The sequence below is a fragment of the Sus scrofa genome, chromosome 16, assembly GCF_000003025.6.
Source record: "Sus scrofa isolate TJ Tabasco breed Duroc chromosome 16, Sscrofa11.1, whole genome shotgun sequence".
NCBI lineage: Eukaryota > Metazoa > Chordata > Mammalia > Artiodactyla > Suidae > Sus > Sus scrofa.
Window position 1 is genome coordinate 53135221 of NC_010458.4, and position 12177 is coordinate 53147397.

The following is a 12177-nucleotide window of genomic DNA, read 5'->3' on the forward strand; positions in this document are numbered from 1 at the left end:
AAATCAAAATTCAGATTTTATACACACATTATCTCAGAATAAAAAAGAGAAACATCTATAATTTTTGCATTTTAATCTTTATGGACCTTCAGGAAAATCTGAACTCTATGAACTCAACTACAGATTTTATACTATGGCATCTATCTTTGCTTTGCACCAGGCCAATGCTCCTTAAAGTATCATTTGTTTCCTGGCCAACAGTTGGTCTGTGAATCTGCTGGTGGTCTGCAAACTCAGTTCTTATCCAAGAATGGTTTGGTATTGGTCCATGACAAGATACAAGAGTTTGTACCAGAATATAAAACAGATAAGTCAGTAAGTACACTGTTTAGATCAGCTGGCTTTTTTTCACAGCAATTCTTCCTTGATAAGCCAAGTACCATGTTGATTTACATTGTGACATAAATTCCTTATCTTGATGTGGCCCAGCAATTTGAATAGCACTGCCCTGGATGACAGGCGGATCTGCTGGGTATGTATATAGAAAGCAGGTCCACAGGCGTTCCTGTTGTGATTCAGCAGATTAAGAACCCGACAAGTATTTATGAGAATGTGGGTTTGATTGCTGGCCTTGCTGCGAGCAGTGTTATAGGTCACTGATGGGGCTCAGATCTGGTGTTCCTGTGGCTGTGGCATAGGCTGGCAGCTGCAGCTCTGATTTGACTCCTAGCCAGGGAACTTCCATATGCCACGGGTGTGGCCCTAAAAAGAAAAAAAAAAAAAAAAAGAAAGAAAGGAGGTACATAAACATTAGAGGTGTAGCAGCAATAAGGTTACAATAACAGAAAAAAAGAAGAAAAAGAAGATATACAAAATGTCAGGCCTTTAAAAATTAGACAAACTTAAAATAATTTCTACTAAAAAAATCACAGAAGCTATTAATACACAAAGGAACCATGTGGTGCTATTTTAGAGTAGTAAAATGCCAAGTCTATTGTCTTTCTCATAAACTCAATGTTAGGTTAAGTCGTATGCCCAGAAAACAAGTACCTTTTGTGTGATACTGTAATAAAATTTGACGATAAAACATTTTTTGTTTATTCTGGGCTTCCAAAACTGACAAAAAGCCACTAAAGCCCAACTTAAGCTCAACTTATCAGACACGGAAAAAGAGCTTGAGAAATGTTAGCCAACAAGAATGATTTCATTGTTTTCAACCTTGATTTTAAAAGAACTCTGAAGTCTATTCTTGTCTACACTAATGCTTCTTGATGAGCTATGTACAATCTTAGTAAATGACAAGAGAGGGGTGCTATTGTGTTAGTCAAAATTATATGGACAACTATAAAATGAGAAACTCAACGCATTACTGAATAAACTATCCTTCTGCCCCAGAGCCCATCTCCTTAGAGCTACAAATACCCTTATTCCTGTGATGTTTTAGATGACCAAGTATCTGTTAACCAAATTTTAACTGAATAAAAGAGAAGCAGTATAGTCTAGGATTCTATATTCTGAGTTTTCTAGCATTACTCTATATGATGGAATTACATCTTACACATGGATTAAACTTGAAAGTCACTAGCTAAGTAATAAAATCTCAGAAAATCCAAATTGCCCTTAATTGCCAATAAACCAACACTGAACCATCTATCGATTAACCCAAACTGCCAGTTTTTCCTTGAGAACACTAACGGATCACTGCTTCTTCAGCAGAGCACAAGCTAAAGTACTTATAACATTTGTAATGAAGAAGTGTGTATCTTTAAATATCTGAATCATATTAAGCAGGGCATGATGGTCATGCTAAGAGGCTCACAGGAACAGAAAAGAGCAGATTTAGGTTTCCCATATCACAACCCAGAACATAACACACTGTGTGGAATGGCAAGTGGAATCACTGGCACAATTCAAATTATTGTCCTCTTGCTTTTATTTCTTTTATCTTTTTTTTTTTCAGTCCAAATACCTGAATTTGTTTAAGTTAAATGTGCATATGCTATAGCTTTAATCACTTAAGGTAAAAAACATTCTTGAGAAACTAGTATAAAGCAAAAACTTTTAAAATATATATCAAGTTAGAAAGCCTGCTGAAGTACTAGCGCTACACTTTACTATGTCACTATGCAAACTTATACAAATTAGCTAACTTTTCTAAGCCTCAGTATTCTCACTTATAAAATGTAATTCACTTTACACAGATGTAATGAGCATGAAATTTGATACTACATGAAAAACATCATATACATGTTTTGCATAGATGCAGTACACTTACAGACACATATGGTTAGAAATGACTGAACATGTATTTTTAAATTAGAAAATATTCTAACTTGCATTCTTCTGGTTTGGAAGTTATATTATGACAAGATCCTCTTTTTCAGGCAATAAAAAATACAGGCTCCAGAGAATAAATACTAAACAATAATTAACATGGTACTGCTAATCACAAAACAAACCATATAGCTTTAAGAAGGCAGTTTTTTAAACCAAAAAAAAAAATAACAATTACTTGTTTTTTGTTTTGTTTTGTTTTGTCTTTTTGCCTTTTCTAGGGCCACTCCCAAGGCATATGGAGGTTCCCAGGCTAGGGGTCAAATCGGAGCTGTAGTCACCGGCCTATGCCAGAGCCACAGCAACAAGGTATCCGAGCCGTGTCTGCAACCTACACCACAGCTCACGGCAACACAGGATCCTTAACCCACTGAGCAAGGCCAGGGATCGAACCCACAGCCTCATGGTTCCTAGTCAGATTCGTTAACCACTGCACCATGAAGGGAACTCCACAATCACTTGTTTTTATAATGTAATGCCTTCTTACCTGAAGAAACTTCTTCACATCAGCAATAATTTCTCTGAAGACAAACTGATCTTTCTGAACCTCAAACCATCCCAATTTAGTGATTTTAGCAATGACTTGAATTAGAGCTTGGATGACAAAGGGAGCCAGCTTGAGTTGTGACGCCACATAATTAAGAATGTAGTTTCCTGTAAAAAAAAAATTCTGTGATCATTTGGACTTTGCAGTAACATAATGTGAATCATGTAGTAAAGACACATTCTTTGACAGAAAGTTAATCCCCTTCTCTGAAATATGTACTTATTCATATAGTCGGTTCTCCCATGAGTCTAATTTGGAAAAAGTAAATTTGTTTCAATTCAACTGGTATATTAAAGGATAATTTGAGTATAATGCAAATATCACTTTTGTTTTTGCATAATTTCATTTAGGAAAAAACACTAGGTGAATACAGAAAACTGCAACCAAGCCAAATGAATCAAGTCATACTCAAAATGCATACACCGCAACATACTCAAAATGCATACACCGCAAAGATCTACTAACCGTCTCAGTTCATCTTGTGTGCTATCAGACTCATTCATCCTTTCTGGTGTTATCATTTTCCATCCCATTTCATATCACCTTCCTTCCATCATTTCATTATAACTCACAAACTGCCACCCTTTGGAAGCCCACTCCCATAAACAAACTTCAGGTCTTCTTCATGATAAATAAAATGTCACATTTATTCCACTATTTAGTGTTTCTTAACCATTTAACATATATAAAACTCTACTACACCTTTTATTAGATTTCTTAATTAGTTCATTTTTAATGTGTCACTGACAAAGTGTTTGAATTTTATTTCCATAATCCCATTTCTCTAATAAGCCCTATGGTTTTAATGCATTATACTGCACGGCACTGTCACTTTTAGGAATGTCTATGTCATGTTAGCAAAACTGACTACATACTATCCTCTTTAAGTTGTAGAAAAAAATAAAATAGTATAATATGATAAAATAAGTATATAAGTTAAAGAAAATATGAATAGTAAGGGCAAGCCTGGAACAAAGTTAATACACCAAAATCATTAAAACTGGGTAGTGAATTCAGCTATGAGCATCCTAATGGAGAAGTAATTGAGGTAACAAATATGCCACCAAGTCTATCAGAAAAATATACGGAAAAAATTTTAAAAGGAAAAGATTCCACTTCTAATTCCGGCCCCAAAAGCCAGGCTACCATTTGAAAAAAGAGTGAAGAAAAAGTAAATACTTCAATATTTAACTAAAAATAGCTTCAATGGAAACAGCTCCAAAATCCAAAAGCACTGGTAACAGCTGTTTTTGACAACTGTAGTGAGAACTTTGACATAAAAAGGAAAAGTTCTCATGACTAGTATCTTTCAACCTCAATTTTTATTAACATTAAAATTACATAGCTATACAAATAAAAAATAAGATAAAGCACAGATTTTCCTAGCATTAAGATAAATCTGTAAGAGGTTCCTCCTATGGCTTATAGCAATATGGTTCTCCTAAGCTTCACTACCTGCTATCTTTCATTTCAATAACAAAACTTAAGAAAACGACATTGTCTTCTGAATATGAAAGAAAATCTGGTTTATTTACTTCCAGAATTTTTATGTTTCATATCTTGAAAATTTTTAACCCGGAAAGGAAATGAGGAATCCATATGTGGGTAGTGGTAACCCCTAGGAGGGTAATCTCAAAATAATAAAACAACCAAATGGGAGACAAACCAAATTTCACATTTAAGCTAAGTACCAATAAGCACACCTTCCCAAACTGCCTGAGCAAAGGTATTAGCTAATAAGTTTATTACTGAAGGCAAAAAATTTTAATAGACTGTATTTCTATTATTTTAGTTGAATGTGTTTCTCATAAAATATTCTCACGTTATGCTTATTACATAACCTATTATAGCGTTTCAGCTCCGTAAGCAAGTGCCAATGGTAACAAGTAAAACAGCAGCAATCTCATCATCACCAGGCCAAGATAACAGGGAGAAGCCCCACCAACAAGAAAATGCATGTTCAGAAAGACACCTGGGAGAATGAAATAAAACAGCTGGAAAAATTCCCAGGCAAAAGTTAATAGAAAGTTGGAAAGCAATGCACTAGAGGCTATTTAAAGTGTCAAATGCCTATAAGACAATAACAACAATATTTAGCATTTATGAAACAAATTAGAATATAAAAGTGCTTCCTAGGAAAAAACCTTCCTTAGCTCTCACAGCAACGTGAAGACACTGCTACTGTATTACTATTACCATTATTCTCTTTCTCTGACAAAAAATATGAAGGTCAAAGAGGTGAAATGACTTGTCACAGTGGGCAAGCTGGGACTGACTCAGGTTGTTTTGATTTATTTTAAGTTTCTGTTGGCCTGTTGCTTTCAAATGTGGGCGAAATCATATATTTCAGTAATAATCAGTAACTCAAAACTCTACTGAGTCCAAACTTATAGACAGTCTTTTGGAGTTTACTATCATCAGACTGATACTTTAGGTATTACCGCACTATAGAAAGTTAATATGGAGTTCCCGTCGTGGCGCAGTGGTTAACGAATCCGACTAGGAACCATGAGGTTGCGAGTTCGGTCCCTGCCCTTGCTCAGTGGGTTAACAATCCGGCTGTGGTGTAGGTTGCAGATGCAGCTCGGATCCCGCATTGCTGTGGCTCTGGTGTAGGCCATTGGACCCCTAGCCTGGGAACCTCCATATGCCGAGGGAGTGGCCCAAAGAAATAGCAAAAAGACAAAAAAAAAAAAGAAAGTTAATATGAAATACTTTTTGACTAACTGAAGTCAAGCAAAAAATATATCACAAGTCTATCAGAAAACATACATAAAAGAATATAAAAGAAAGATGGAAAATTCAATCTCTACTTTGGTCCCAAAGGCTAGCCAGTTATTTAGGAAAAAAATGAAGAGAAGGGAAATACCTCAATATTTAGCTACAAATGTTTTGATGGAAACAACACCAAATGCTGTGAAGACAAAAAATTTGATCTATAATCTTTGCCTAAAGGGCTAGCTTATGAAATGTGTGGAGAGAAAGAATACATGGGGAAAAAAAAAAAAAAACTATACAAGAAGATCAAGATAAGACTTATGAGGTGGAAGATGTGGAGAAACTAGAACTTTCACACATTGCTGGTAAGAATGCAAAATGGTACACGTACTATGAAACACAGTTCGGCAGTTTCTGTAAAAGTTAAGCATAAGGTTACCTATGACGCAGACCTTCCACTCCTAGGTATCTACTCAAGAGAAATAAAAATACATGTCCACATAAAGACTTGTATGTCAATGTTCATGGCAGCATTATTCACAGTGGTGAAAAAGCAAAAACCACCCATATGGCCATCAAGTGGTAAATGGACAACAAGCTGTCATACATCTATATCAGCCAATATTATTCTACAATAAAAAAGAATAAAATATTGACACATGCTACAACATGGATCGACCTCAAAAACACTTTGCTAAGTGAAAGAAGCCAGATACATAAAAATGACATATGGTATGATTTTATTTACATGAAATATCCACAAAAGGTGAATCTCTAGAGGCAGAAGGCATCTTTGAAGTTGGTGGTATGGGAGCAGGACTAACTGTACATGAGCATGGGGTTCTGGGGGGGAGGATGGAAATGTTCTAGCACTGACTTGTTCACACAATTCTGTAAATTTACTAAAAATCAAAATTTATACACTAAAGTGAAACTTTAATGTAAATTATACCTCAATAAAGCTGATCAAAAGGAAGTTAGGAAGGAAAAAAAGAGGGAGTGGGGGGGGAGGTGAGGGAAGAAGGGAAGAAAAGAGGGAGATGGTGAAGGAGAATTAATTGATTTATATAGGTAATTAAACTTAAGCTATGCTTTTTGTGTGTGTGTGTGTGTCTTGTCTTTTTAGGGCCACACCCGTGGCATGTGGAGGTTCCCAGGCTAGAGGTCTAATTGGAGTTATTGCTGCTGGCCTACACCACAGCCACAGCAATGCATCTGCAACCTACACCACAGTTCACGGCAACTCCAGATCCTTAACCCACTGAGCAAGGCTAGGGATCAAACCCACAACCTCATGGTTCCTAGTCAGATTCGTTTCCACTGTGCTAGGATGGGAGCTCCACTTAAGCCACACTTTCATTTGCACAGAAGATTAAAAAGATAACATTCCAAGCTGGAGAAACAATATAAGAAAAGGCACTAAGGCAAAGATAACATGACATGAAAAAAACACCTTCTGGCAACTAATATGCTTGTAGCAATAAAAATATAAGGCTACAAAGGCGATCCATCAATTACAAGCTCATGAAAGTACTTGACCGTAAGGCTGAGGAAATGGTATTTAACTGCTGAGCAGTAGTAAGCCATTGTTAATTATAGCAATTAAGGTAGAAAGTAGTGTGCTGGACACAGAGAACAGGCCATAGAATTAACGTGAGAGGTAATGAGGTAGGTAGTCTGGCACCATATCATGAAAGACTGAGAATTTTGGAGCTGATGTAAAAAGAGAGTGTGAATATTAAGGCAATCTTCACATTTTCCATTTTAACTGACTGCCAATTATTCTACTGACACGTCACACGTCATAACATTCTAATCTACTTGCAGAAGCCAGAGTAGTAAAACTCAAGAAACTCATAAAGGAAACAAACACATCATTTTTTTGTTAGAAATGTGTTGTAGGTTTCCACTTTTCTCTTTTTTCCAAATTTCCTTTAGTGAGTATTCCTTTAAAAAGAAAAAAAGTGTCCATTTAAAAGATATAAATCAAAGAGACAATCTGAATAGGCCTGCATCTTTTAAATAAATTGAGTCTATAGTTAACAACCTTCAGAAAGCAAAAGGCCCAGAGGGGTTCACTGATGAATTCTACCAAACATTTAAGAAAGAAATTATACCAATTCTTTACAACCTCTTCCAGAAAAAAAGAAGCAGGTGGAATTCCTCCTAACTCATTCTGTAAGACCAACATTACCCTATTACCAAAACTAGACAAAAACATTACAAGAAAAGTTGTAGCTGAGCCAGTATTTCTCATCTATGTGGAAATGAAAATTTTCAACAGACTATTAGCAAAGCATATCCAGCAACGTATAAAAAGAGTTATACACCACACCTAAGTAGCATTTACCCCAGGTATGCAAGCATGGTTCAACATTTGAAAATCAATTAATGTAATCCATTACATCAACAGACTAAAGAATAAAAATTACATGATCATAACAGATACAGAAAAAAGATTTCAAAAAATCCAGTACCCATTAATGATTAAAAAAATCTCAGCAAACCAGGAACAGAAGGGAACTTTCTCAATTTGATAAAGAACTACAAATAAACTATAGCTGATAAATAAAATCAAAGAGCTAAATAAATGGAAAGCTATACCATGTTCATGGACAGGAAGATTCAATGTTGTCAGGATGTCAGTTCCCAAACTGATCTATATATTTCAATGCAATCCCAATCAATCAAAATCCTAGCAATTTATTTTGTAGACATTGACAAACTTATTCTAAAGTCTCTACAGAGAGACAAAAGATCCGGGTAGTCAACACAGTACTAAAAGAGAACAAAGTTGGAGGTCTGACACTACCTAACTCCAACACTTATTTTTATAAAGCTACAGTAATCAAGATTGCATGGTACTGGTGAAACAGGCAAATAGATCAATGAAACAGAAAAAGAACCCAGAAACAGACCCACATAAATACAGTCAAATGATCTTTAAAATGGAGCAAAGATAATCTTTTCAACAAACGGTGGTAGAACTGGACCTCAATGTGCAAAAAAAAAAAAAATCTAAAGGGAAAAATTATACTCCTTAAAAAAATTAATTCAAGATGGGTCACAGGCTTAAATATAAAATGTAATTACTATAAAAACTCCTAGAAGATAACATAGGAATAAAATCTTGAAGACCTTGGTTTGGTGATGACTTTTTATAAACAACAAAGGCTTGATTCGTGAAAGAAATAATTGATAAGGTGTACTTCATTAAAATTAAAAGCTTCTGCCCCCTGAGAGACAATGTCAAGACAATGAAAAGACAAGCCACAGACAGAAAAAATTCTTTGCAAAAGACCTATCTGATAAAGGACCATTATCCAAAACACACAAAGAACTTCTAGGAGTTCCCACTGTGGCTCAGCTGGTGAACAACTCAACTAGTGTCCATGAGGATATGGGTTCCATCCCTGGCCTTGCTCAGTGGGTTAAGGATCTGGTATTGATACAAGCTGTGCTGTGGTCTGAAGATGCAGGTCGGATCTGGCAGTAGTAGGTCTGATTCAACCCCTGGCCTGAGAACTTCCATATGCCGAGGTGAGGCCCTAAAAAGAAAGAAAAAAAGAGACAGAGAGAACTTCTAAACCACAACAATAAGAAAACAAACAATTGCTGTAATTTATGTCAAAGAGTTAAAGCAAGAAAAGAAAACAAACCACCTGATTTAAAAATAGGCAAAAGATCTAAACAGACCCCTCATCAGGAAAATATACAGATGGCAAATAAAACACATGAAAAGATGTTCGACATCACCTGTCATCAGGAAACTGTATATTAAAAACAAGATTCTACTATACACTTGTAAGGACAGCCAAAATCCAAAACACCAAAAGCACCAAATGTTGCCAAGGATGTGGAAGATATGAACTTTCATTCATTGGTGGCAGGAACGTGAAATTAGTACAGCCCCTCTGGAAGGCAGTTTGATTTCTTACAAACTTAAACATACTCTTACCATACAATCGAACAATCACTATCTTTGGTATTTACCCAAATGAGGTGAGAATTTATGTCCACCAAAACCCCTGCTTTATAGCAGCTTTATTCATGCGTGCCAAAACTTGGAAGCAACCAAGCAGTACTTTAATAGGTGAACAGATAAACTGTGGTACATCCGGACAATGGCTTACCAGTCAGCACTAAAAAGAAATGATCTACCAAGCCATCAAAAGACATGGAGAACCTTAAACGCATATTACTAAGTAAAGAAAGCCAATCTGAAACAGCTACACACTGCACAATTTCAACTATATGACATTCTGCAAAAGGTGAAACTATAGAAAGCAGTGAAAAGATTAGTGGTTGTCATGGGTTAGAGAGGAGGGCGGGATGAATATTTGGAACATCGAAGTTTTTTAGGGCAGTGAAACTCTTCCATGTAATACTATAATGGCGAATATGTGTCATTTATACATTTGTGCAAACCCACAAGATGAACAACACCAAGAGTGAGTGGTAACATAAACCCATAAACCCATTCTAGTGCAGGATGCTAATAATGGGGGAGCCATATATGTGCTACTTTTTGCTTAGTTTTGCTGGGAGCCTAAAAGTGCTCTAAAAAATAAAGTCCACCTAAAATGTGTGTGTGTATAAACAAAATCACATTGTTATCATAGGTTTATAATATATGAATCCTTATTTTTAAAATTATAAATTTTCTCTTTTGCTTTCTGAAGCACACAAGTCCATGAGCGCATAGATAAATCCTCCTCTAGGTTTGTTTAATCTCACAGGTTTTTGGTAGATGTTCTTTATCAAGTTGAGGAAGTTTCTCTTTGTTCTTAGGTGCTTAAGAGAAATATCAAATATATGAGGCAAATGACAAATCACTATGGGATTTGACCATTCAAAAACTGAGCTTAAAGAACCATCATACAAAATACTAGATTTTAACTTTTCTGTTACACGAACATGAATGATGTGAATGTGAGGCGAGAGAGCAGAAATAAGTCAACAGTCTATTTCTAATATGAACAAAGATAACAACAAAATCCCAATATACCTCAACTATTAGAGCTTTGTCCACATGAAAAGCAAGCTCACATACACATAAAATCTTAAAATATTACTTCTGAAAAACATATTGGTACTTCATAGAATCAATTTCCTACCACACTAAGTTCCAATCGCTGTTCATCCATACACACATTATTTTTCTATAAGGAGAAATATAATACAGAAATATGCTTTTGATTTTTATATGCATTCCATATGATTCTGATATAGCATCCTGAGAAATACTGGAGAGTAGATTTTTTTTTTTTTTTTTTGGTCTTTTTAGGGCCTCATCCGAGGCACATGGAGGTTCCCAGGCTAGGGGTCCAATTGGAGCTGTAGCTGCCAGCCTACACCACAGCCACGGCAACACCAGATCCTTAACCCACTGAGCGAGGCCAGGGATCAAACTCGCAACCTCGTGGTTCCTAGTCAGATTCGTTTCCACTGTGCCATGATGAGACCTCCTGGAGAGTAGACTTCTTTCCCATCATTTAGTTGTATATGAAGTTAAGACAATTGCTAAGAGCATGGACTCCACACAAATTGTGTAAGTTTGAATCAGCTCTACTTCTTGCTAGCTGTCTGATCTTGGGCAAGTTACAGAGCCTATCAAATTTAATTTCCTCATTTATAAAATGAGGATGATAACAGTACTCATCTCAGGAGTTTGGTAGATAAAATGAGACAGTGCAAATGTTAGTAAAAGTATAGACAATAAAGTGCTAGTTATTGTTTATTATCAAACGAAGCAAATGCTTTTTTGACTACATTTTTGTATAACACATCATTATTCATCACTCTCTGCATTAAGGAGACTTGACTACTCATCTTTTAAAAATGACAATAAACTAACATTCCTGTTAACAATTTAGCTTATTTAAAAGGAAAATTTATTTTTTTCTTGGCTGTGCCTGTGGCATGTAGAAGTTCCGGGCCAGGGATCAAACTCATGTCAGAGCAGCGATCTGAGCTGTTGCAATGACAATGCTGGAGCCTTAACCTGCTTTGCCACAAGGGGACTCCTTAAAGTGCAATTTGATAAAGAGCATAATAAACCACTTACTGATATCTATTCTCTGTTCAATTGGCAAAGGACTGACTCGGCTAACAAGTTTTGAAAGACATGTTGCTGCAAGGAGTTGAGCATAGGAGGTCTGCAAAGAAAAAAAATTTTACTTATTATTATCATGGAAAAATCAAAACACTACAAAAAGAACTTATCCCTAGCAATAATGAGAACTTCTCTGGTTTTCCAAACTGGCACATTTACAATGGATAAAATACACATGCACACCTGCATAAAACCCTTCGTAAGGGTTGGGTAGTCGAGGAAGGTGCAGGCAGCCTTTTCCAAGACCAAGTAATCGAAAGGGAAAAAATGATTATGAGCAAGTTCAAATAAAACACACTCACCCTATCTCTGTAGCCCTCCATGTTCTGGCCTCCGGTTATCTCTTCCAATCTAGTTCCACTCTACTCTCTCCTCTGACCACAACAGCCCTCTTTCAGTTCCTTTCAATGCTTCTCCCACCCTGACCTCCCCACTCCTTTACATCCATGTTGACAATATTCACTTTGGCCACAAACTGTCTTCATTTAACAGTGTACTCAATCCTTCAAAATTTGGCTCCATT

The 12177-nt window shown here is 36.1% G+C and overlaps 1 protein-coding gene across 3 annotated transcripts in view; it reads right to left on the reverse strand.

Moving 5' to 3' along the window:
* RANBP17 (RAN binding protein 17) overlaps positions 1-12177 on the reverse strand; it is a 323866-nt gene that overhangs the window by 298930 nt on the left and 12759 nt on the right. For 2 of the 3 annotated variants that reach the window (XM_021076681.1, XM_021076680.1), the window contains exons 3-4: positions 11607-11697; positions 2762-2928 (exon numbers count right to left, since the gene is read on the reverse strand). In XM_021076681.1, coding sequence (XP_020932340.1) covers positions 2762-2928; positions 11607-11697 — 258 coding nt within the window. The remainder of the gene's footprint in view (positions 1-2761; positions 2929-11606; positions 11698-12177) is intronic. The other variant, XM_021076682.1, reaches the window with a different exon arrangement.